General features: G+C 43.4%; 1 protein-coding gene across 1 annotated transcript in view; it reads left to right on the plus strand.

Annotated features, from left to right (window-relative positions):
• Window positions 1-210: 210 nt before the first annotated feature.
• Window positions 211-27811, plus strand: part of TAMM41 (TAM41 mitochondrial translocator assembly and maintenance homolog) — a 42117-nt gene continuing 14516 nt past the window's right edge. Inside the window, exons 1-7 of the mRNA XM_056524266.1 lie at window positions 211-1221; window positions 3521-3700; window positions 8050-8142; window positions 14377-14527; window positions 15762-15907; window positions 17168-17333; window positions 24539-24601. Of these exons, the coding sequence (XP_056380241.1) occupies window positions 1015-1221; window positions 3521-3700; window positions 8050-8142; window positions 14377-14527; window positions 15762-15907; window positions 17168-17333; window positions 24539-24601 (1006 nt within the window). The 5' untranslated portion in view covers window positions 211-1014. The remainder of the gene's footprint in view (window positions 1222-3520; window positions 3701-8049; window positions 8143-14376; window positions 14528-15761; window positions 15908-17167; window positions 17334-24538; window positions 24602-27811) is intronic.

Below are 27811 nucleotides of genomic sequence, written 5' to 3' on the forward strand. Positions count from 1 at the left end.
CACCCGCCTGCATCACTGAGCCAGTGTTTCCAAACCAGGGTACCTCCAGCTGATGCAAAACTACAACTCCCAGAATCCCAGCCTTCGGCCGTCTGGGTACGCTGGGAGCTGGAGGTAACCTGGTTGGGATCACTGCACTGAGCACTGGCGAATCACACAAGAGCCCGAAGGAGCCAATAGCAGGAGACGTAAGACGTAACCAATCAACCCGCGCGTACCACATACCCGGAAGTGCGTGCACGTGTGTATGTCCGGGGTGTGAGTTCGGAAATCTCACCTCACACCCGCTGTGCAGAGTGGGAAGTGGTAGCTGGTTATGTGCAGAGATCTGACAGCACGGACCTCCCCTGTGCTCTGTGTGCAGAGATCTGACAGCGCGGCCCTCCCCTGTGCCCTGTGTGCGCTGACATCTCCTGTGCTCTGTGTGCAGAGATCTGACAGCACGGACCTCTTCTGTGCCCTGTGTGCACTGACATCTCCTGTGCTCTGTGTGCACTGACATCTCCTGTGCTCTGTGTGCACTGACATCTCCTGTGCTCACTGACATCTCCTGTACTCTGTGTGCGCTGACATCTCCTGTGCTCTGTGTGCGCTGACATCTCCTGTGCTCTGTGTGCGCTGACATCTCCTGTGCTCTGTGTGCGCTGACATCTCCTGTGCTCTGTGTGCGCTGACATCTCCTGTGCTCTGTGTGCGCTGACATCTCCTGTGCTCTGTGTGCGCTGACATCTCCTGTGCTCTGTGTGCGCTGACATCTCCTGTGCTCTGTGTGCGCTGACATCTCCTGTGCTCTGTGTGCGCTGACATCTCCTGTGCTCTGTGTGCGCTGACATCTCCTGTGCTCTGTGTGCGCTGACATCTCCTGTGCTCTGTGTGCGCTGACATCTCCTGTGCTCTGTGTGCGCTGACATCTCCTGTGCTCTGTGTGCGCTGACATCTCCTGTGCTCTGTGTGCGCTGACATCTCCTGTGCTCTGTGTGCGCTGACATCTCCTGTGCTCTGTGTGCAGTGTGGATGTCCCAGCCTTGCCATGTGTTGTCACTAGTCATCTGTACACAGTGTGCAGTCTGGTGGGCACAGGTGATGGCACTGCCAGCTCTGCAGGGCACAGGGTTCCAGTTCCGTAGGATACTTGGTTACTTCCCCCAGGATATCAGCTTGGCCTTTGCCTATGGATCTGCAGTCTTCAAGCAGATTGGTGCTGCCCAGAACAATGCCAAGGTAAGATGGGAGCGCAGGGGTCGTCACGTCTCAGACACTGGACTAGAACTTCCTCATCTACAATGAATAAAGATGTTTCCCCCAACTTTTGTTTTTAATAGGAACAAAGTTTTATATTTAACCCCTGCATGCCCCTGAGGTAGTTCTTTTTTGTAAAGGAACCAATATTTTTCTGAGAAAAAGATACTGAAAATATATATTTTTTTCATGTTACTCAATGTACCTCAAATCAGTATGTAAAATACAAAGAGTGAATTAAAGGCAATTCAATTATAATTCTAGCCACCAGACATTTAATGAAAAATAAGACATAAAAGTATTTTACTTCTCAATTACCTTTACAAAGCTCCACCATTTAACTTTTTTTTTTTTTTTTTAGCGTTTACACCATTGGCTGTGCAGGATCAGGATTGTAATAATTTAAAGGGGTATTCCGCTGTCCAAAGGATAGGGGAGAAGATGTCTGATCGCGGGGGGCCCACCGCTGGGGACTCCTGCGGTCCCCCTGCAGCAGCCCGGTACCAAGTTTTCTCGGAGGCTGATGACGGGCGGTGCAGTGGACGGGGCATCGTGACGTCATGGCCCCACCCCCTTATGACGTCACGATGCCCCATCCACTGCACCGCCCATCATCAGCCTCCGTGAAAACTTGGTATTGGGCTGCTGCAGGGGGATCGCGTCGGCCCCCTGCAATCAGACATCTTATCCCCTATCCTTTGGATAGGGGAAAAGATGTCTAACAGCGGAGTACCCCTTTAAATGGGCAATGTCACTTTAAAAAAAAAAAAACCTTCAGTGTCAGCAGTTTTGATCTGTTAGGGTCTCAATGCTAACACCCCTTTCAATCAGGAGAACGAGTTGAGATAAGCATGTGCTAGAAAGCTTTACTCCCTGGCTCTTGCAATTTTTTGTCTCTCTACTCCATTATAAGTCTACAGGGCAGCAAGACAAAGATTGCTGAGAGGACAGGCTTGTGCTTATCTCAATTCGTTCTCCTGATCGGTGGGGGGCTCAGTACTGAGACCCTAACCCATGAAAACTGCTGACCTGTCACTAGGATGTGTCAAAAGTTTTTTTTTTTTTAAATGAGTGACACTTTAATAGTTTGGAATATTCTGCATGCAGCTATACCAAACATTTGTAGGTTGTTGTTTTTTCCATTAGAAAAGGGTGGTGATTAAAATTTTTATTGGGGGATTTATATATTTTTATAAAACTTTTTTTTTACTTTGTGTATGCTTATATAGATCAGTGTAATGCAGGTATGCTGCAATCTCAGTCTATGCCAGAGATCTCTGATGTCCACCAGGTATGATGCAAGATTGACTCCTGTGCGTGCATCATACTCCCTTACCCGACCCATGATGTCATAGGTCAGAAGAGGGCTGACAGGACGAAGTTGCCAGGATGACCTGGTGCCTGGGATTTGTCGAGCCTAGCTGTAGAGGGGGTCATTCTTTTAAAGGAAGGGGTTACCCAGGAATAGGAAAACACAGTTTATTTCTTTCAAAAACAGCTCCACTTTTGTCCCCAGGTTGGGTGTGGTATTACAACTTGGCTCCATTCATTTTAATGGAACTAAGCTGCAGAACCACCCCCAACCTGGAGACAGACAGGGAGCGGTTTTTCTATTCCTGGATAACCCCTTTAAAGAGGTACTGCACCCCTTGACATCTTATCCCCTATCCAAAGGATAGGGGATAAGATGTCTGATCGCGGGGGTTCCCGCTGCTGGGGACCACCGCAATATAGCATATAGCACCCACCTGTTTCCGGTCTGGAAACGCTGGAGGGTCTGGGTCCCGTTCACGGGAACGGAAGTTCGTGATGTCACGACTCCGCCCCCGTGTGACGTCACGCCCCCTCCCATAGACTTGCATTGAGGGGGCGTTACGATCTTCCGTCACAATCTTCCGTTCCCGTTGTCGGGAGCCAGACCCTCCAGCGCTTCTGGACAAGAAACAGGTGGGTGCCGCATGCTATATTGCGGGGGTCCCCAGCGGCGGGACCCCCGCGATCAGACATCTTGTGCCGTATCCTTTGGATAGGGCATAAGATGTCTAGGGGTGGAATACCCCTTTAAGATAGTTTATATGGGAGTGGATGTTTCTCCAGACTGCCATTCTTACCAGCCCGCAGTGGCTGATAGCAGGGAACAATAGCTTGTCTTCATCTGTATAGCATATGCAGATAAAGCCGCCTGTAGCTGGTTACACATGATATGTTGAACAGAGATATACATTTTTTATTTTGCACCTCTAGAGTAATAAAAATATTCTTGATGTTTTCCTTCCCCTAGAACATGGTGGACTTTGTGTTTGCAGTGGATGACCCTGTCACGTGGCATACTATGAACCTGATGCAGAACCGGAGTCACTACTCAGTGCTGAAATATCTGGGACCAAAGAAAATCAGTAACATTCAGGACAAGTATGGTGCTGGTGTCTATTATAACACCCTGGTTCAGTGTGATGGGAAGGTTAGTAAAAAGCTCTGTATAATAGAGCTTGTTCTGGTCATAGACTGTCATTTTGTAAACAATTTCCATGTCTGTACCTTACTTCGGGATAACAATGTCTCTTCGGGTATATCTCAGGTTGACTTCACACTTGAGTCATCAATTCCGTCTTCAGTTTCATCACAAGAGCAGAAATAAGAAGATTCCATAATGTTGGATCCATTGCATAATGAATACCTAGGGCAGCGAATAGACTTTATTGATTTATAATGCCATCCCTTGATTTGACAGGAAGAATAGTGCTGCATTTTGCACTACTATATCCATCAAATGTGATGGAAATGACATCAATGGATCGAATACAGATGAGAACACAGCACAGCATAAATGATGGCAGCTTCCAGCACGAGAATGTGAAAACCTCCTGCTTCTGTATCCCTGCTGGATTCCTGCCAAAACCCATTCATTACAATGAGAAGAATGGAGTCAGCTAGTGACTCCTGTTGGCCCACTTTCCGGCTGTATCTGGCTTTTGACCCGGACTGAAAACTTCTGTATAATCCTTTTTCAAACCTCCCTTTAGGGTGCCCAGGGTACGTAATTTTATTTACTCCAATTCCCTTCAGGGTATAGATACCCCTCCAGGACTAAGCCCTTTAACTAGGGTTTACCCTTAAAATGTAACTTTTATTATTTTCCATTAAAAGGTTTAATCTGGTGAAGTACAAATAATATAATATGTGTATATTAAAAACACAACCTCTATATTGGTTTATAGGCCCTGCTGGGCTTTTAATTTGTTGGAGATATTCTCATAGTAATTTTCCCATTATGCCATGTAACAGGGTCAATTATTTTACAATGGGTCCCTTGCTGGGATCCTATGAGTTACTCCTCTATCCAATTCAAGGTTGCTATTTAAAATACATATAGTAGTGTCCCCACCCGACGTTTCGCTGGAAGGAACCGGCTTTATCAAGGAATGGGACACTAATGCCTGACCCGGGCATCCATCGCTCTTTAAATCCCCTCTGTTTGTAGGCGTTCCCTGTTGATGATCGTGTTCTGGCCAATGGTGTCATTCCACGTCACTCCCCCCAGATGTGCGTTGTTTACGCTTGCTAAATTCTCCATTCAGAGAGACGGGCGTCCTATGACGTCATTACGTCAGCTCATTCTCATTGGTTTAGATCTCTGATCCAGATCTCAACTACGTCATTACGTCGCGTTCCTGTTATGTGGATAGGAGTCCGATCACGATTCCCGATCATGTGGCTTATCATGCGAGCGCACTGTGTGTTCTCCGTGACGTCTCTCATCTTTGTTTACCTCTGTATTTGTGGCGCATGTGTAGTTATTTCCTACCCCTTTATCCCAGTTATTGATCTCTTATCTTCTCCCCATATTTGAGATTGTATGCTTGATGTTATTATATTAATTCCACTCCTCCTTTACATAATAATTTACTCCATTTTAGGTACTTTTATCCCTTCTTTTGTTTCTTTTTCCATAATAATTATATTTTAGATTAACTAAATAGAAAGAAGAAAAAAATCTCTTCACTTACCTGCTGTTTGAGACAAGAGGGAGATCCCCTGTTTAATGAAGTGGATGAGAAATCTAAAATATAATTTTTATGGAAAAAGAAACAAAAGAAGGGACAAAAGTACGTTACCTAAATGGAGTAAATTATTATGTAAAGGAGGAGTGGAATTAATATAATAATATCAAGCATACAATCTCAAATATGGGGAGAAGATAAGAGATCAATAACTGGGATAAAGGGGTAGGAAATAACTACGCATGCGCCACAAATACAGAGGTAAACAAAGATTAGACTTCACGGAGAATACACAGTGCGCTCACGTGATAAGCCACATGATCGGGAGTCATGTGTTCGGACTCCTATCCACATAACAGGAACGCAACGTAATGACGTAGTTGAGATCTAAACCAATGAGAATGAGCTGACGTAATGACGTCAGAGGACGTCCGTCTCTCTGAATGGAGTTTTTAGCAAGCGTAAACAACGCACATATGGGGGGAGTGACGTGGAATGACACCTTTGGCCAAAACACGATCATTAACAGGGAACGCCTACAAACAGAAGGGATTTAAACAGCGATGGATGCCCGCATCCGGCATTAGTGTCCCTTCCTTGATAAAGCCGGTTCCTTCCGGCGAAATGTCGGGAGGGACACTACTATATGTATTTTAAATAGCAACCTTGAATTGAATAGAGGAGTAACTCATAGGATCCCAGCAAGGGACCCATTGTAAAATAATTGACCCAGTTACATGGCATAATGGGAAAATTACTATGAGAATATATCCAACAAATTAAAAGCCCAGCAGGGCCTATAAACCAATATAGAGGTTGTGTTTTTAATATACACATATTATATTATCTGTACTTCACCAGATTAAACCTTTTAATGGAAAATAATAAGTTAAATTTTAAGGGTAAACCCTAGTTAAAGGGCTTAGTCCTGGAGGGGTATCTATACCCTGAAGGGAATTGGAGTAAATGAAAACCACTGCAGACTATGCCAGATATGGTTGGAAAATAAACCAATCAGGGTCATTCTAATGAATGGAGTATGGCACGGATTTGAAATTCACCTTGTGACCACTGTGACTAGAGATGAGCAAACTTACAGTAAATTCGATTCATCACGAACTTCTCGGCTCGACAGTTGATGACTTATCCTGCATAAATTAGTTCAGCTTTCAGGTGCTCCGGTGGGCTGGAAAAGGTGGGTACAGTCCTAGGAGACTCTTTCCTAGGACTGTATCAACCTTTTCCAGCCCACGGGAGCACCTGAAGGCTGAACTAATTTACGCAGGATAAGTCATCAACTGTCGAGCCGAGAAGTTTGTGACAAATCGAATTTACTGTAAGTTCGCTCATCTCTATTTGTGACCTCCAACAATCACGAGAACCAAGGGGAACTGTGTCCTGTAATGTATGGAGAGCAAGTGCAACTTACACTGTCCATTGTCTATGGGACTCCTCAACATTTCACATTGGTCCTCGTAATGGGGGATACATTTAACTGTGGGAGAATCCCCCCCCCCCAAAATATGCAGAAGTAAAGAGGAATCCAAGGCTCCTCTGTGCACAGGGGGAACAGGCCATAAGGTCTGCACAGGTCATAATGTCCTCCAGATCCTGTCCATTGTTTGGTGGAGTGTTTATGGTTCACCTAGTCACATATAGCGGGCAGAGCAGAGGGGAATGGTCCATCTGTCCTCTTACAACCTGAAGTCTCGTGTACATACTATAAAGTTTCTAATGCTCTGTGGGACTGGAGGCGCTCTGCTGTACTGCACTGTATTTCAGCGATATTTTCTAATAGAAGCAATGCAACGTGTGGAAAAGGTCTCTGTAAAATGGCATCTGATAGAGCAGTTATAAAGTAAGACAAATGGCAGGGAACAGCTGGGCCCTATAGTAGTCTTTGGGCTCACAATGGATATAGCAGCCGGCCATTATCTTCAGTGGGATTCTGCTGCACTTTGCACACTGCTGAATTCCACAGTGAAAATTCAAATTCTGGACTCTCCTTAAGAACACACAGGACTTGATGCGTTTTTTGGTGAACCACTTAAAGGGGTACTTCACCCCTAGACTTCTTATCCCCTATCCAAAGGGTAGGGGATAAGACGTCTGATAGGGCAGTGGTTTCCAACCAGGGTGCCTCCAGCTGTTGCGAAACTAAAACTCCCAGCATGCCTGGGCATGCTGGGAGTTGTAGTTTTGCAACAGGTGGAGGCACCCTGGTTGGAAACCACTGGGATAAGAAGTCTAGGGCTGGAGTACCCCTTTAATCATAAGTCTCAGACTGAGACCTATGTTTAAGTGGTTTGCCACAAAACATGTCAAGTCCTTCGTGTTCCTGTCTTGACACTGTTTGTATGGTCATTTGGACTTTTATATGGATGAAATAAATCTTCTAGTGTTAGTGTTAGGGTACCCTTTAATTGCTGGATCCCTTTCCTGCTATTATTTGGAGCCGCTACACTTGTGGAATATCCATGCAATCCTAGACTCCCCTCTTCTTACCGGGAGTTGATTGTTTGTCTTATCTTTTATGTGAAGTGATGTTTTTAGGTCCCTTGATTATGTATCTTGTGTTATAGTCTTATCTGAAACTGGAATACCTCTTTAAAAGTGTATATAGTGACCAGGATTCATAGCACTAATGTCCTGTCACTTAAGGATCCCTCTACAGAGTGTTCCTATTGTACAGCACAGTGTATACAATATGTATTTGTTCAATTCATTTCCATTTGTGAGGAGACATATAAGCCGTGCTGCACCCCTGTATTAGATTGTACTTGTGTAACGTAGGTGATTTTTCTTCCAGGTTATAAAGTATGGTATTGTGAGCACCGATGCCCTCATTGAAGATTTACTGCATTGGAGAACCTTGTACATTGCCGGCCGCTTACATAAACCGGTAAGTCCTGAAGGTCGCCCATTGTCATTCAAAGCGTGAAAGAAGAAAAATGCTTTTATATTTATACAATGGGTTTATTGCATTGTCTGTTTTAAAAGGAAACCTCTGCTCTCACACAACACTATTCAGCCTTTCACAGTAAATACCTAGAATGATTTGTAAATGTTTTTCTTTACTCCTCTGAAGTTATTCTGGGTCATAAAAACAGAGCTGATTTCTTCAAAAAAAACAGCGCCACACCTGTCCTCAGGTTGGGTGGTATTTAAGCTCAATTTCATTAAAGTGAATGAAGCCAAGTTGTAATACCTCATACAACCTGAGGACAGGTGTGGAGACATTGGGCTAATGTCCGGCATTAATCCTTTGGATACCACAATCAAAAGTGATTGCTGCATCTAAAATTTAGTTGCCAGTAGGTTTGAGGGTCTGATCATGGTCTCTGGGCGAGATTGCAGGGTCCTGATGAGCTGATTTGAATGCCAGAGAGCCCTCTCCTGCCTCCATGCCATCTGATCGCTGCTCCATTTCTCTGGTCTGGCGCGTAGCCAGGCTGAAGAAGCAGAGCGCCGATAACACTGATCAACAAAACAACCTACTACAAGGAAACATAGATAAAACGTATACGCGTATCATTATACAGTGAATGCAGTCTAATACTTACATATGAGTCCCCTGTAGGAACTTTAACCCCTTAAGGATTTTATTTTTGCATTTTTGTTTTTTCCTCCTCGCCTTCTAAAAATCATAACATTCTTATATTTTCATCCACAGACCCATATGAGGTCCTGTTTTTTTGCGTCTCCAATTTTACATTGTAATGACATCACTCATTTTACCATAAAATGTACGGTGCAAAAAAAAATTATGTGGGAAATTCAAAAGAAAACCACAATTTAGCAAATTTTGTAAGGTTTCGTTTTCATGCTATACACTTAACGGTAAAAATTACATGTTTTCTTTATTCTGTGGGGCAATACGATTAAAATGATACCCATGTTATATACTTTTCTATTATTGTGCGACTTTAAAAAAATCTTAAACTATTTTAACAAAATTAGTATGTTTGAAATTGCCCTAATTTGCCCACCTATAACTTTCTCATTTTTCCGTATACGGGGCAGTATGAGGGCTCCTTTTTAGCGCAGTGATTGGTAGTTTTTATCGGTACCACTTTTGCTTGTATTTTATTTATAAATTTTTTATACATTTTTGGGGGAATAAAATGTGACAAAAAAGCAGCAGTTTTTGACTTTCATTTTTATTTTTTTTACTGTTTACACCGTTCACCGTACTGGATAACTAACAATATATTTTGATAGTTTGGACTTTTATGCACGCGGCAATACCAAATATGTTTATTTTATTTATTTTTTTTACGCCTTTTGGGGGAAAGGGGCGATTTACATTTTTATTGGGGGGGAGGGGATTTGATTTTTTTAAAAACTTTTTACACTTTATGTCCCCATAGGAGACTATATATAGCAATCATGTGATTGCTAATACTGTTCAGTGCTATGCATAGGGCATAGCACTGATCAGTGTTATCGGCTATCTACTGCTCTGCTCGATCTCGGATTAGAGCAGAAGACCCCTGGAGATGGCTGAAGGCAGGTGAGGGGACCTCCGGCCGCCATGCTAGATGATCGGATCCCTGCGGGCACAATCGCTGATGTCCACCATTACCAGCGGGTCCCGGGCTACTGATAGCAGCCGGGACCTGCCAAGCATGACGTGTGCACCAGTCCGGTGCTTGTGGTCATGTCCATGACGTAAATGTGAATAAGCCCTTCCCCCAATAAAATGCTGTGTCTTTGGCTCTCCCCTAGAGATACATAAAGGGTGGCGTGTCGGCCACTGCTTCATGCCATAGCCGACAGTAATCCGTGCATAGAGCGGACGTCACTCCGTGTGTATGGGGGCATCTGGGTTCCGGGAAGGAGATCGCAGGGGTCCCTGTGGTTGGAAACATATTTGGCTGTGTCCTGAAAAGGCTGGTCCCACAAAGCAAAGTTGGTCAAACCCAGTGTGTAGCACATACATATATCTAAAGGAGGAGAAATGTTCTGTTTTACGTAAATTATCAAATGTCCTTGTAAAATCCTTCTCCTCATTGATTTGATCACTTAATGGATTTCTCTCTGAACTGTGACCCTGTTGTTGCCAGGCAACAGAGCACACACTTTCCCACAATCCCTCTTGCTTACATGCACAGTGGAGACCAACTACCATTACCTTCAGGAGATTACAGTTGTACGGAGCATGTGTGACCATCTCAGGGGGTCGTAACCAGGGGCAACAGTTATCAAAACAATGCAGGCACATGTGGGATAAGGAACTTTATATCTCTCATACAGGACATTTTCAGAAATACTTGTACATTTAAAATCTATTTAATTCATCAGTATAGAACTATTTTTGCTTATGTTTTACCTCCTGCCATTTAAGTTCCTAACACTTTTATTTTTCCATTAAGTCATATGAGGGTTTATTTTTTGTGGGACAGGTAAAACTTTTTGTATGTTGGGAAACTGTTAATTAAGTATTGAGCAGTTAGTTGTTCAGTGAGTTCACTGTACGATAAAAATTAGATACTCCTCATGGATGTGGAATTCCTGTCGCCCGATGCCCGCAACATGCCATTCCGGGTGCCAGGCAGGTGAATTTTTCAGGCCCTTAGCCCTGCTTCAGGCAAGCAGGGCTGGACCTAAAAGCCCCCGACAAGCACGATGGCGCCCATTGGAGTGTATGGTACAGCCCCCAGGGACATGTGAATGCTCCCTGGTGGTCTAGTGGGGTGGATTCCCCCCCCCCCCCCCCCAAAAAGCGCGATTACAGGGGGGTGATCCACTATAGGAGTAGCAGGAGGGCTTACCTCTTCTTCCCTGGTGTCCGTGGGTCTGTCATTGATAGAGCCTGGCTGGACTAGGCTCTATCAATGGATCGCAGAGCACACAGATCAATGGAGTTCAATAGAACTCTATTGATCTGTATGAGGAATCTAATGAATCCCTCCTAAAACTCCTCTAGGTGACTAATAAAAAGTAAAAAAAAAAACATAAAAATAAAAAAGTTTAAAAGACTCCTTCCATATTAAAAGTTCAAATCACCACCTTTTCCTATATAAAAAAAAACATGTAAACATAATAAAAATAAACATTTGGTATCGCTGCGTGCATAATTGTACAAACTGTTAAAATATAACATTATGTATCCCGTACGGGATTACCAACGGATTTTGGGTCGCACTGTGCAGCCCAGTGTCAGAAAGCTGGGTTTGCGTCCGAGATCTGGTGCTGGAGAGTTCTGATGTGGCCCGGAATGATTCCAGATCTAAATCCCATTGAACACCTGTGGAGAGATCTTAAAATTGCTGTTGGGAAAATGCACCTTTCCAATAAGAGAGACCTGGAGCAGTTTGCGAAGGAAGAGGGGTCCGGCTGAGAGGTGTAAGAAGCTTATTGATGGTTATAGGAAGCCACTGATTTCAGTTATTTTTTCCAAAGGGTGTGCAACCAAATAAGTTAATGGTGCCAATAATTTTGTCCAGACCATTTTTGGAGTTTGGTGTGACATTATGTTTTATATATATATATATATATATATATATATATAGGGAATATGCAAATCAGCTCATTACATCACCTATTCAGGCGATGTTCCCTGGTATAATCGGGATTTATGACAAGCCAGAACTCTCTCTCCATATATATATTTACACACACACACGTCAATTCAAATAAAAATACACCCATTATACTTGAATAAACCAATCCACAGGCTGTACTGATCCATAAAATGTTCAAAGTCAGGATGGCATCAGTAATTCTAAGGAGACTTTTTCATTAAAGGGCACCTGTCATAAGACATAAGAAAGCTTTTCTTGAAAAATTTCAGGGGTGCCAGCATTTATGGCTATGACTGTGATCCCTGCCACCCCAAAGCTGTTTTCCTAAGGAGTTTCGTCTGGGGGTGTCAGATAGTCAATGGGATTCCGATGTACAGTGAGCACTGCAGAATTTCAGCTGCTGCAATTCAAGTGCCGAAAGAATGATCTGTCATTCTTTTGTGGACGACATACATTGCCCTCTATGGGGACAGCAATGTCCGCACCGTACTAGCACCGACTGATTCATTCGACACTAACTGCCCTTGGAATCTCCAGACGGATAATTCTGGCCAGAGATTCCTCAGTGTGAACCCAGCCTTATTTTTACACTTTTTATTTCACCAACCTAGGAGACTTGTGCAAAGGATCTTTTGATCGCTTACACTACACACTGAAATACTATGTTTTTGTCACTAGGTGTACTATTAATGTAATGGTAGATCTGACATGGCAGCCACGGAGGCCCTGGCTGCTATAACAACCAATTGGTACCCCATGATTATAGTGATGCAGGGATTAGATTAGAACTCTGCACCAGCACCTGTTCGGTAACTCCTAAATGGCACTATTTACCGTGGCATCTAGGGAGTTAAACAGGTTATTCAGGATTAGGAAAACAGACAATTTCTTATATAAAAAAAAACAGCACCACAACTGTCCTCTGGATATGTCCTGTTATTTAGGTCTGCAGCTCACGATTATTTTAATAATCTATTAGTTGTCGATTATTTTATCGATGAATCGGGAAAAAAAACATCAAAATGCCAAAATAAGTGGTTCAGCTGATTCTACTTTAAGAATTATGTACAATGGTCATATTGAAAGTATTCTAGCATGTGATGTGACCAAACAGCAATTTTTGACTTGTTTTAAATTTTTTTTTAATTTAAGTTTACGCCGGTTGCTATACAGGGTTATTATTAATGATCCTTATGATTGGTGAGCAGTGGGTAGCGGAGGGTGGGACAGGGACTAAACTAACTGAACATAGGCTGCGGCGGTGCGGACTAGCATCTGGCCGCGCACCCGCAGCAGTGTCATCAGAGCCGGAACCCGGACAGCGAATCGGCCGATTATTCAATAACGGGATTCGTCGACAACGAATCCAGTTATCGAATTTTATCCATAACGTCAATTAATCGTTGCAGCCCTACTGTTATTACAGTTCAGTTGAAGTGAATGGAGTAAAGTGATCTCCAGTGCAGGTAGCAGCAGACACAGGTCCTGAGCCTTTGGACATCTCCAGATGCGGCAATTGCCATTTTGTTTGTGTATTTTTATTTTTTTTTCAATTTTTTTATATTTTTTTCTAGAAACTTGGTAGTGCACCTGGGGTGCAATAGGAGAACAGTCATGGCAGACCCTAAGTCAGTGTTTCCCAACCAGGGTGCCTCCAGCTGTTGCAAAGCTACAACTCCCAGCATGCCTGGACAGCCGAAGGCTGTCCAGGCGTGCTGGGAGTTGTAGTTTTGCAACAGCTGGAGGCACCCTGGTTGGGAAACACTGCCCTAAGTCATTGTATTTGCAGTTCCCCCCCTGTTTAACAACCTAGATGCCACAGTTGCTATTGACTGTGGCATCTAGGAGGTTAAATAAGCTATTGGCTATTATGGATGCTGCCAGTATTTGTAATCTGTAATACACAGTGGCCACTAAAAGCATGCAGAGTTGTGTTGGCTCCTAAGCCAAGTCCATATTTCCGCACATCGGTTGTGTATGTATGGCGGATGTCACCAAACAGTTATATAGTATTAGCAATCAATCAGTAATGTCAATTTTGGGAAAAATGACTCTGCTCAGCACGCTAAGTGTTAAATGAAGATGGTATTAATGGACAGGATCCAGTCCCAACTACGCAGACCCTACTTCCCTTTGCTATTTCTCGAATCCACTTTATATCTCTATCTTTATATCACAGATACATAACTTTTTTTTTCTTCTGCTTCGCTATCAGTATCGCTTCCTTATACACATGCAGTTTTCACATTCTCCTCTAGATGGCAGCGGATGTTACTTTTAAATTCTAGGTCATGGACTGTAATTTTATACATTTATTACAATTAGTGTTTGCCATGAAGTCTTCATTTTTTCTAATTCTATTCTATCTATGGAGGGGGCCTCAGAGATGAATACATCAGCTCCAGCCGCCCCTGAAGGGGATTCAGATACAAAGTCTGTGTCAGCTTCACTTTGGTGTACAATCTGAATATTAAAGCGGAGGTCACCTAAGCATTTATACATGTCAGTTATGATCTTAATCTCATTCTCTCCAGTTGCTGGCGGCCTTCTGTGTTTATATGCCGTAAGGGTTAATAGTTCTTCATCCTGTGCAAACATGTATGTTACAGGTGAAAATCCTGATGCAGAAAGAGAGCGTCCGGCTCAAGACAGCGCTGACCACCAACCTGAAGAGCGCCCTCCTCGCGTCATTCCTCATGTTACCTGAAAGCTTCTCTGAAGACGAACTCTACCTGCAGATCGCCGGCCTCTCCTACTCAGGTAGTACCTCTTTTATAGCTGGGTAAAGGGTACTCCGGTGGAAAAGAAATGTTTTCTAATCAACTGCAGCCAGAAAGTTATACAGATTTGTAAATTACTTCTATTTAAAAATCTTAATCCTTCCAGTACTTATCAGATGCTGTATGCTCCAGAGGAAGTGGTGTAGTTCTTTCCAGTCTGACCACAGTGCTCTCTGCTGACACCTCTGTCCACGTCAGGAACTGTCCAGAGCAGGAGCAAATCCCCATAGCAAACCTCCTGCTCTGGACAGTTCATGACATGGACAGAGGTGTCAGCAGAGAGCACTGTGGTCAGACAAATAAGAACAACACAACTTCCTGTGGAGCATACAGCAGCTGATAAGTCCTGGAAGGATTAAGATTTCAAAATAGAAGTAAATGACAAACCTGTGTAACTTTCTAGCAAAGTTTGTAGCAGCTCACAATCGTAGTAGGCGCGCGGACCAGGCGTGGACTCCGCCCCGACAATGGAAATTGAAGAAAGGATCGTCCAGCGCTTGACTCAGGGAACAGATACTTTATTTAGAATGCCATGGAGAACTAACAGGTACACGAAAACTTGTGACGCGTTTCGTCTCGAGTCACTGAGCCTTAGTCATGTGTAACTTTCTGCCACCAGTTGATTTTCTGATTAGTTCCAGGTTTTGCATTAGAATATTAAAGGGGTCTGTTTCTTCACCCTACCAGTACTTAGTGACATGTATCTCCCTACACACCAATGTATCCCAACCTGGGTGCCTCCAGTTGTTGCAAAACTACAACTTCCAGCATGCCCGGACAGCCAAAAGGCTGTCATTCCTCATAAATAAGAAAACTGCACATAGTGTGAACTTACCCTAACACACCTATGATTCTCAGCTTCTGGAGTCTTGCCAGGTAATTAGATCCCCAGGTGCAGCTTTTAGACTCCAGACCCTCTCCCTGCAAAGTCAGAGGATTTATGGAAAATGTAGGCAGCATTAGAAAATCCATTCATTTCAGTGATTTAATTAGAACCAGTATGGCTTAAAACCCATGCCTGCCACATCTGCTTAAACAAGTAAGCACAAAGCATTCACAAGAACCTTTACATTATTCTCTAATAATGGCCTGTACTGCACTATATAAGTGGGAAAAAAGAAAATCATGGAATGGAGCGGGCATTAGATCTGACACCAAACAGATATGACATGTAACCCTGATAGATTCTCTCTTCTCATTCCTTCTGGTTATAGGAGACTTCAGGATGATAATTGGGGAAGATAAAGCCAAGGTGACGAATATTGTCAGACCCAACATAGGACACTTTCGGAAGCTGTACAGTAACATATTACAGGATTGCCCCCAGGCTGTGTATAAGCAATCACAGGGCAAAATAGAGGTAAAAGAAATGAATAGTTACATAAAGCTTCATAACATAAACCTACAAAAAATGTCACTATTGTTGTTTGTGGTCAAATGAAGATATTTTATTTACGAGAGGAAAACATAATCAATCTGTGTTTCTGTGATGCCCTAATATTCATTGAATTGATCTTCTTTACTGCTAAAGCCCAGTTTGTTGACTCTTTTCACAAAATTATTTGGATGTGTAGAATAATTCTCCTAGTGTTATTTAAAGGTTACCAGGTCTCTTAGTGTTACTTGAATTCAGTTTTATGGGGATGGTTATGTCTGCATGGTCCTAGTGCTGACTGATATACACTCTGACTTTCCCTAGTGTGAACACAGCCTTAAAGTTAGGGTTTCAGAGCCGGGACTCTTTGCCAGTCATTTTGCATGGCTATTTTTTTTGAGAGCTGAGCAGAGTGGTGTAAGGGCTAACAGAGTCTGTTCCATATACAGTGCTAACCTCACTTGTCTGAGGATCAGCCAATTGATGCTGGTCGCAGCTTAAAGCATTACTGTCATTCTAACAATCTGCCCTCCCCGTCCCGCTGCTGGAGTCAGGCTCCATAGACCTATTATGGAATATATCTCCTGCAGTGAACTGGATAGTGAAGCACTCAGCCGTGCACTTCTCCTGGCTCATTCTAGCAGTTGGTTGGGAGTCTGATCATCCAGACCCTTTGGCATGTCTCTTTAAATAATATGGTATTTTTGCGTTTAAAGGGGGGGGCGTGGATGACCCCCGCCAGCACCAAAACAGCGTTCGGAACATTAACTTCTGAACGCTGGCCAGTGGAGTACCCCTTTAAAGGGGTACTCAGCTGCTCAGCGTTTGGAAAAAACTGTTCCGAATTCTTGAGCCGGTGCCGGGAGCTTTTGATGTCATAGCCCCGCCCCCTCGTATTACGATCCGCCCACTCAATGCAAGTCTATGGGAGGGGGCGTGACGGCTGTCACGCCCCCTCTCATAGACTTGCATTGAGGGGGCAAGGTGTGACGTTGTGAGGGGGCAGGGGCTATGACATCAAAAGCTCCCGGCACTGGCTCCCGAGTTCGGAATAGTTTGTTCCAAATGCTGAGCAGCGGAGTACCCCTTTAAAGGTTTCCCATCTCATGTATGTATATAGCATTTTGTAGAGAGCCTGCAGACAGGACAGTGAGGATTGCTGGCAGCTGGAGGGTGGGATAGACATTTACTGCTGACTATTTCCTTTTAAATGCTCAAATTTGATCATTTGCTTTTTATGTTCAGGTGGATAAAAGTCCAGAGGGCCAGTTTTTGCAGCTCATGAGTTTACCAAGGCATCTACAACAGAGAATAACAGCTCTTGTTGACCAGCCAGGAAAGAATCGAGATGTAGAAGAGGTTTTACTACAAGTAGCCCAGGACCCTGACTGTGAGAGTGTGGTACAGCAAGGTAAGAGTGTGATAGGGACACAAGGCTGCTGTTTGATTTTGAGTACTTTATATACCATATTTTAATGTTTTGAGCTATGTATTTTTTTCCTCTCTCTCCCCCTCTGGTGCAGAGCTCTTAAAGTGTACCTGTTATATCCCACAAATAAAAAGGTATATATGACTGTGCCTAATCCTGATTATCTAAGACCCCTTTCACACTGCCGGTATGCTCTGTCAAATTCGGCCATCAAACTCCCCTTTATTTTTTTCTTTGGTTTGATGGCTGTAATGTTGACGGGTCATAACAGGTCCCGATGGACCCCATTATAGTCAGTGGTGTCCATCAGGCGCCATTACTTTGGTAAAAAAAAGCCGTAGAAAAAGACGGTGCAAACACAATTTTTCCTCTGGCTTTTCTCGATTCTAAAATAACGGGCTTCACAACCGGCAGCGTAAATGTAGCCTAAACTGAACTTGCCATTAGTTCAGTTTAGATGAAAAAAGTTGTGGGAAAATTGGCAGCCATGCGACCAATTTATCAATTGGCGCACGGACGTTGATTGAACGCCCACTGAACTGCTCTGGTTAAATGTCGCAGAGCAGTGGTGTGCCGTGCGCCAATTGTATTAAAAGTCGCACGGACCTTTAATACAATTATCGCAGGGAACAAATGCCCTGTGCTTTCTTCTTAATATGGTCCGTGCAACTTTTTTGCAACTTTTCGCAGAAAAGTCGCACATGATGAATTAGTGACCACTGCACGAAGTGATCCAAATCAATCCCTTTTGTGGGAATAAAAATGAAACAGTATAAATGAAATGTTGCAGGAAGACTTGCACGGGACCCGCCTGTGACTTTTCCTGCGACAAATTTTGACAAAAAAGCTTTCTAAACAGCTTGATAAATTCCCCTCCATCATTTATTTTTTTATTTTTTTTGTTTAGCGCCCATATTTCTCACAAATACCTTTCTCTCTGTTGTCACTTGCTTTGTCATTCTGTGCTTTGGAGCGGGTATGTCCTCACTCAAGTGCTGAATATCTTCATCCAATCACGGCAGGCTGCTCTGTTTTCCCCCTCCTCCCTTTTTTTGCATCTGCAGTCTGATAGGACAGGAGTGAGCACAGAGGAGTGCTAATCCTGCCCTCACTTCCTGGACTTTGTCCATGCCTGTGCTTTAGCTGGGTCAAAGTTGATGCTGCAGCCGGACAGAATTATATTCTGGATGGTACAGGGACCCCTAGTGGTAGTTTTTATAAGCCGTGATTTCTATAAAAAGGAAATAACATTTTCTTATGAAGTATATTAGAAAGGCTAATGTTCTGCCTAGATGTACAACATATAAAGTTTTTGAATCTGACAGTGCATATTCAATCTCTTCTAAAGACTTGAAGTTATGACGTTCTGCAGTCACCGCTGGCGAGAGTGTAGCTTGTGCCACCAGCACATGCGGTAACTGTGGGTGATGGGTGCACATCTACAGATTAAACCTGTTCCAGACATTGCTGAGCAAACACCAGAGGCAAATATTTACTTAGGTTAGTATTTCCCAACCAGGATGCCTTCAGCTGTTGCACTTTCAGCCAACGGCTGTCTGGACATGCTGAGAGTTGTAGTTGTGCAACAGCTGGAGCCACCCTGGTTGGGAAACACTGACTTAGGCTAGAATTCCAATGAGGTTTTTCCCATGAAAAAAACAGATAAAAACGCCCATTTTGCCATACAGTGTTTTTTCTGTGGAAAAAAAGCCACGGCCAGATGTTAGCTGCAAGTCAATAGTGAACTGCAAAATGCCAGATCCACTTGGCGTTTTTCATTTTGGCGTTTTTTTAATCCTTTGGGCGTTTTTCAACTCTTTTGGGCTCAGGAGCTGGTTTTCAAAAATGTCCTCAAATTCAGGGTATGGCGTTTTTTGGGGAAAACGTCAATTTATTTTTAAACAGGGATCTGCACTTCTTACACCCGCTGTGATCCTCTAGTATAAGCTATAGAAGCGAGCAGCACGGCCGCACCTATCTGGTCCCTTGCCTGCACTATACTCTGCTGTGATGTGAAGTTCTCGTCACATCACAGATTCATATTTCCCACTGAGAGCTTTGTTTGGTCAGATAGTGTTGGCCACTCACAGCTCTCAGGCATATACGAATATGTGATGTGAAGATAACCTCAAATCACTGCGGTGTATAGTGCCGGGCAGGGGACCAGAAAAGTGCGGCTGCCGCCTGCTTCTATGGCTTATACCAGAGGATCGCAGGTGGTGTCAGGAGTGACACCCGCTGTGATCTGACCTTAACTGCTGGTATTACTACTCCCAACATGGAGCACACTCTGCACCATGCTGGGAACTGTAGTACCTGCATTAATAGACAGATCGCAACAGGTGGCAAAGTGACACTTGGGCCATCTGTCTATTAGTACACATACTACAGCTCCCAGCATGGAGCAGAGTGTGCCCCATGTTGGGAGCAGTAGTATCTGCAGGATAGATCACAGCAAGTGTCACTCCTGACATCTGTTGCGATCGTCCTGATGTGAATTTTGGGACTTAGCTGTGCTCACTGCTACAGAGCCGGGAGAACAGCTGATGCTAAGCAGTAGATATACTGTACGTTGTATATCTACTGCCCAGCAAGAACTTATGAGCCTGCAATGTGTATACAGTATACACATTGCTGGCTCACTTAACCCCTTGCTGGCTTAGTAGTGGAAGCCGTCTTATTGACTGAATCCATTAATAAGCCGGGGCTTTAGCATTAGCCCCAAAAACAGCTAGTGCTAGCCCCCAATTATTACCCCGGTACCCACCGCCACAGCGGTGCTGGGAAGAGCCGATACAAACAGGCCTGGAGCATCAAAAATGGTGCTCCTGGGCCTAAGCGGTAACAGATTGGCGTTTTTTAGGCTGGGGGGGGGGGGCCAGTAAAAAATGGTCCTCGCCCACCCTGGTAACGTCAGGCTGTTGATGCTTGGTTAGTATCTGGCTGAGAATAATAATACGGGGAACCCTATGTGTTTTTTTTTTCTTTTTCATAAATAAAAAATGCATAGGGTTCCCCGTATTTTTATTCTCAGCCAGATAACAACCAAGCAGCAACAGCCTGACGTTACCAGAGTGGGCGAGGACCATTGTTACTGGCCCTCCCCAGCCTAAATAATGCCAGCCTGTTACCGCCAGGAGCACCATTTTTTGACGATCCGGGCCTGTTGGTACTGGCTCTTCCCAGCACCCCTGTGGCAGTAGGTATCGGGGTAATAATTGGGGGTTAGCGCTAGCTGTTTTTGGGCTAACTCTAAGCCCCGGCTTAGTAATGGATTCCGTCAATAAGACTAAATAAAATTCAGTTTAAAAAAAAAAAAACACGACACATTGGAAAAATTATTTTATATGAAAAAGACACTCCCCCACAGCCCTTGTTAGACATTTTATTAAAAGAAAAAAAATCCAGTTCATCCGCAGTAGTCCTCCGAATCCGCCGTAATCCTCTGCATACACGGATCTGAAACGAGAAGAAAAAAAGAGACACAAAAAATTGGTTAGGACATTTTTGGAGCTCTACGCTGGGGAGAGCACCCATATTGCAATGTCTTCCCAAACAGAGAGCCTCCAATTGTTGTAAAACTACAACTCTCAGCATGCCCAGACAGCCTTTGGCTGTCTGGGCATGCTGGGAGTTGTAGTTTAGCAACAGCTGGAGTCTCCCTGTCTGGGAAGACACTGGCAGAAGGGTCTGTTCACATTATACAAAACGTACAATGTGAACAGAGCCTCACACCCTTACCAGCATGGCTTCAGTCTGTAGCTCCGCCCCCTAATGACATCATCACTAGGAGGTGGAGCTACACTGACCCGGCGGGGACAGGGAGCGAGGGAGGTAAGCGGAACTAGTCTTCTGTATACAGTATACACATATCTATAGATAGCTGTATATACTGTATACTGCCCAAAGGGGCCTTAGGAGCAGGAAGTCCTGTCAATCTGGTGACTGAATTCCCGGCTCCTGTATAGTATACACGGGTACACTATGCCCCCCTGTATACTATATAGCCGGGGGAGGTGAGTAGTGATGTTATACATCACTCTTCATCTCCTTACACTCTGTGGACCCGGTGCTCAGCATCCGACCCACAGAGTGGTACCTAAAGACAGTGAGAAAACTGCAACAGGGGACAAATTTGGCTGTTTCCACACACCAGGGAAAATGCCAGAAAAACTGCCAAAATGTAGGAAAAAGCTGTGGCAATTTTTCCTGGCGTTTTTGCTGGTGGGAAAAAACCTCAGTGGAATTCTGGCCTAAGGGTGATGAATAATTCAATACATTGAGAGACTCAGTGCTGGGATTTCTTTTGAGTTGAAACGCCTGTTCATAATGATTTTTAATATCTGCAGTTTTCTAGAGTCACCAGACTGTACAAAATGATTCCCCAATCATGGGGTAGCTCCGAATTTCAAAGGTTTCTGCAGACGTCTTGCTGTCAAAGAATATCTATTTAAAGGTGTACTCTGCCCATAGACACCTTATCCCCCATCCTAAGGATAGGGGATAAGATGTCTGATCGGAATGTCCAGCCTGGCAGCACTACTTTCTGAACATTTATGTTCAGAACGCCAGCTGTGCTAGGCTTGGGGGGCCGTGGTTGTCACACCCCTCCATTAAAGTGTATAGGAGATTATATATGGAGAAGGTGTGATGGCTGTGGTCGCTCGTAATCCGGCATGGAGCAGAGTTCACTTTGTGCATGTGGATTACAGGGGTGCCGGGCCAGAGATTGCGGGGGGTACCAGTGGCCGGATCCCTCACAATCCTTTGGATAGGGGGTAAGATGTCTAGGGGCTTATGATGCTATGATCGTTCTAATGACTGGTGGAGGTCTCGGCATGTTAAAAGTTTTTGAAATGATAGGTACACTTTATGGAGGCAGGAATCCTTCAATCTTCTCAGAATAAGTTAATGGCCCTGATTTACTATTGTAAAGCCGAAATGTTTTGTCAGGTTGTGTGCCAGAAATTCTGTCTGCGCCAAAATTTGTGCCAGAATTGGGCTAAAAAAAGACTTACTCTCCATTTTACTGAGAAAACCCTTAAAAAAGGGCATGCCTGTTGGGAAAAGTGGGTGTGACTGCCAAACAGGGGGCGTGTCCCTGACATTTTTACAAAAACCCAACATATTTACTAAGGTTTCCACAGAAAATGTGGGGGATTTGAGGACAACCAGACAGATCAGAGCAGGTGTTTAAAAAAAAAAAAAAAAAGCTAAAAGTAGGAAAGTGCAAAATGTAGGGAAACCTTAGTAAATACCATGTAAAAAAAATTGTAGGGAATTAAAACCCACAAAGAAACCTACACAACACTCTTAGTAAATAAGGGCCAATATCTTATTGGAAATAAACTTGTAAAGCAGCTAAGGAAACTTTCTGCTGTATGTATATGAAATAACGCTGAATAGATTTTTAGTCCCCTCCCCCATCCAAGGGCACATATCTCCGATGCTGCCAACATTGGAAACGTACATATTTGTCAGCAATTGTCCATAGCAGCTGCTGGCTGTAATATCCTCTTCCATCTTGTCTGTGACAGGAGAATAGGACAGTCTGCTTCCTAGAGGCATGCATTTCATCAGTTCACTCTCTTACATCTCTTCCTCTTGACAAGTGTTCTACAGCTCCTTATTGTTTTCCCTGGGGGCCCCATACTGTCCAGATCTGATATATGGCAGAATAAAGAGGGGCCAAGGTGCTGAATGATCCCAGAGGTCACAGCGTGAATTAAAAGCTGCCAAAAAAAATCTTTTACTAATTGCCATTTTCTTGAAATTGTAGTTGTGTTTCATAAGACAACAAGATGCAATGACAGATCATAAGTTTTACACAAGTGGTGGATTTATGGATTGCTTACCTTTAGTACGTGTAACTCCTAACCGCTCAAACACGACGGGCCATAGAAAGCTGCCACACACGGAACAATTCCTAATGTAAGCACTGAGCCTATCAAAGCTTACAGTATTTCCATCATTACAATGAAAACTGCAAGAATAACACTGCGTCACGCAGGAACTCCACATGTAGCAATAGCAGTAACCTGAATGGACAAACATGCAACATGTTTCACTGAGCATGGCCAGCTTCATCAGGCATTCATCAGATACCTGATGAAGCTGCCCATGCTCAGCGAAACCTGTTGCATGTTGGTCCATTCAGATTACTGTTATTGCTACATGTGGAGTTCCTGCGTGACGCAGTGTTATTCCTGCAATTTTCTCTGAAATATTTCCTCCCATTGGGGGAGATTTATCAAAACCTGTGTAGAGGAAGAGTGGTGCAGTTACCCATAGCAACCAGATTGCTGCTTTCATTTTTCAGAGGCCTATTTAGAAATAAAAGAAGCCATCTGATTGGTTGCTATGGGCAACTGCACCACTCTTTCTCTGCACAGGTTTGATAAATCTCCCCCATTGTGTGTATCGTTTGGAGCAGAAAGGCTGCAACCAGGACCTGTCGTTCACCTATACAGTGGAGCAAAAAAGTATTTGGTCAGCCACCAATTGTGCAAGTTCACCCACTTAAAAAGATGAGAGGCCTGTAATTTTCATCATAGCTATACCTCAACTATGAGAGGCATACTGAGAAAAAAAATCCATAAAATCACATTGTCTGATTTTTAACAAATTTATTTGCAAATTATGATGGAAAATAAGTATTTGGTCAATAACAAAAGTTAATCTCAATACTTTGCTATATACCCTTTGTTGGCAATGGCAAACGTCAAACTTTTTCTGTAAATCTTCACAAGGTTTTAATACACTGTTGCTGGCATTTTGGCACATTCCTCCATGCAGATCTCCTCTAGAGCAGTGATGTTTTGGGGCTGTCGCTGGGCAACACAGACTTTCAACTCCCTCCAAAGGTTTTCTATGGAGTTGAGATCTGGAGATTGGATAGGCCACTCCAGGACCTTGAAATGCTTCTTACGAAGACACTCCTTCATTGCCCGGGCGGTGTGTTTGGGAACCTGGGTGCCTCCAGCTGTTGGAAAACTACAACTCCCAGCATACCCGGACAGCCAACGGCTGTCCGGGCATGCCGGGAGTTGTAGTTTTGCAACAGCTGGAGGCACCCGGGTTATCAAACACTGTTCTAGGGAATAACCGTAACTAGTTTGTGAACCTTTTACTATTACACATTGTTACGTGAATGAGAGGAGTAACATCTGTTTTCCATCTTTCTACAGCTATATTTGGCATAGTAAAATCTTCAAGTTTGAGTCAAAGCGCTAAAGGAATAGTCACTGCTGGTAAGAGCTTCATAAGAAATCCTACATGTTCTATATATGTACAAAATGCTATAAGCCTTGTCCAATCCCCTGCACCTGCAAGTTCAGCTGGCTCTTTTCTGTCCTGTTTTTACGGGATTGCATTTAAAGGGGCACTCCAGTGGAAAACTTTTTTTTTTTTTTTTTTTAAATCAACTGGTGCCAGAAAGTTAAACAGATTTGTAAATTACTTCTATTAAAAAATCTTAATCCTTCCAGTACTTATTAGCTGCTGAAAACTACAGAGGAAATTTTCTTTTCTTTTTGGAACACAGTGCTCTCTGCTGACATCACGAGTACAGTGCTCTCTGCTGACACCTCTGTCTATTTTAGGAACTGTCCAGAGCAGCATATGTATGCTATGGGGATTTTCTCCTACTCTGGACAGTTCTAAAAATGGACCGAGATGTCAGCAGAGAGCACTGTGGTCATGAGGTCAGCAGAGAGCTCTGTGTTCCAAAAAGAAAATAATTTCCTCTGTAGTTTTCAGCAGCTAATAAGTACTGGAAAGATTGAGATTTTTTAATAGAAGTAATTTACAAATATGTTTAACTTTCTGGCCCCAGTTGATTTAAAAAAAAAAAAAAGTTTTCCACTGGAGTACCCCTTTTTAAGGTTAAGATGTATCCACTATATGGATCGGTGAGTGCCATGTCCTTCTCTTTCTACTATATTTGCTCGTTTGGATGTGACAGTCCTCGGTCTGGACATTCAGCACCGCGGAGTGTGGAACGCAGCCTACGGCTTGTCTACCATGTGGCTTCTTTTGGTTTGTACTTCTTTCTTATTGTGCTAAAACAGGTGCAGTTTTGTATGTATCCAGTGCAACTTCAATAAATATAACTGGACAGTCTTTTAAGGCCCCCTATTGGGTATATAACTGGTGGGATATTTAAAGGGATACTCCCCTGGAAAACATTTATTTTTTTTAAATCACCTGGTACCAGAAAGTTAAACAGATTTGTGAATTACATCTATTTAAAAATCTTAATCCTTCCAGTACTTATCAGATGCTGTATGCTCCACAGGAAATTCTTTTCTTTTTGAATTTGCTTTCTGTCTGACCACAGTGCTCTCTGCTGACACCTCTGCCCATTTTAGGAATTTTCCGGAGCAGGAGAAGTTTGCTATGGGGATTTGGACAGTTCCTAAAATGGACAGAGGTGTCAGCAGAGAGCACTGTGGTCAGACAGAAAGGAAATTCAAATAGGAAAGAACTTTCTCTTGAACATACAACAGCCTATAAGTACTGGAAGGATTAAGATTTTTTTTATAGAAGTAATTTACAAATCTGTTTAACTTTCTGGCACCCGTTGATTTAAAAAAAAAATAAAAAAAATTGTTTTCCAGTGGAGTACCCCTTTAAAGTATAGTCTGGTGAAAAACGTTGATCAGTGAGGGGGGGTATAACAGAGCTCCACCCCTGCTGTCTTTCCCTTTCGGATTTGGTAATGTAAGGTCACACGCCCACTGACCCGATCACTGGTCACAGCAATATTCCGCCTCAGCCACTGATTGGTTGAGTGGGCATGTGACATCACATATTTGAACCTGTAATACTGTTTTTTTTTTTTTTTTTTTTTATAAACTAACCGCCTCTTTGACCAGATTTTAAAGAGGCATTTTTCTCCGGACTACCCCTTTGACGGAAATAAAACAAAGCATAACGTACCTCTCATCTGGTGCAATATTGCTCCTCTTTTTGGCTCCTGGCTTGGAGTGGGAGAGTAAATGCTGGTAAGTTATATCATCAGCCAGCAATAGAAATAGAAAGATGGAAGACGGCACTTCAGGTGTAGTGTCCAAATAACGTGAGGTTTATAGGTCCAAACACATACAGGTGATGCAACGTTTCCACCTGACAATCGGATCTTTATGCTTGATGAAGACCTAATTGTCAGGTGGAAACGTTGCATCACCTGTATGTGTTTGGACCTATAAACCTCACGTTATTTGGACACTACACCTGAAGTGCCGTCTTCCATCTTTCTATTGTACTTGGATCTTTGCCCTGGTCAAGCTTCTGAGGACTGGCACCCACTTACCTACAAGGTCTTTTTTGTCACGGTGCGCTCTCCACACCCCCATTTCTTTCATCAGCCAGCAATAGGATTTTGATGCTTTAGAACAGTGGTCCTCAAACTGTGGCCCTCCAGATGTTGCAAAACTACAACTCCCAGCATGCCTAGACAGCCAACGGCTGTCCAGGCATGCTGGGAATTGTAGTTTTGCAACATCTGGAGGGCCACAGTTTGTGGATCACTGCTTTAGAATTACATTCAAAAATGTGATAGTGTGAACCTAGTCTAATGGGTTCTCTCAGGTTTCCATCATGGTGTCTGGCATTTCATGGTGTCTGGCATTTTAGCAGACATAATATCCCAGCATGCTCCGATACTTTGTCATTTTTCATGGAATCTACGATGGAGCTTTCAACACAAAACCTAGTGTAAATTGACTACTTCCCTTATCTTGCCCCTCCTAGTCTGAGCTCCCCAGCATTAGTTACCGTAACAGCCAAGGGCATGCTGGGACAGCTGGTGGCACCCTGGTTAAAGGGGTACTCCACTGGAAAACATTTTTTATTTTTTTTTAATCAACTGGTGCCAGAAAGTTAGGGTGCGTTCACATGGAGTAATTCAAGAGGAATTTACGCGAGTAATTCCTCTTGAATTCTCCTCTCCATATTAATGCACATCTCCTCTGCCCATTGACTTTAAAGGGGTACCTCTCATCAAATAAACTTTTGATATATTTTAGATTAATGAATGTTGAATAACTTTCCAATAGCATGTTAATGAAAAATATGCTTCTTTCTATTGTATTTTTCCCGATCAGTCCTGTCAGCAAGCATTTCTGACTCATGCTGGAGTCCTAAACACTCAGAGCTGCCAGCCTGCTTTGTTCACAGCCAAACAAGCTGTGAACAAAGCAGGCTGGCAGCTCTGAGTGTTCTCCTTTGTGAACAAAGCAGACTGGCAGCTCGTAGTGTTTAGGACTCCAGCATGAGTCTGAAATGCTTGGTGCCAGGACTGGTAGGGAGACCCCTAGTGGTCATTTCTTCAAAGTGGAAAATTTAATAGAAAGAAGCATATTTTTTAATAACATGCAATTGTAAAGTTATTCTGCATACATTACTCTATAATATATCAAAAGTTTTTTTGATGAGAGGTACCCTTTAATGTTTTTTCC

This window comes from Hyla sarda, chromosome 6 (genome assembly GCF_029499605.1).
Source record: "Hyla sarda isolate aHylSar1 chromosome 6, aHylSar1.hap1, whole genome shotgun sequence".
Taxonomy (NCBI): Eukaryota; Metazoa; Chordata; class Amphibia; order Anura; family Hylidae; genus Hyla; species Hyla sarda.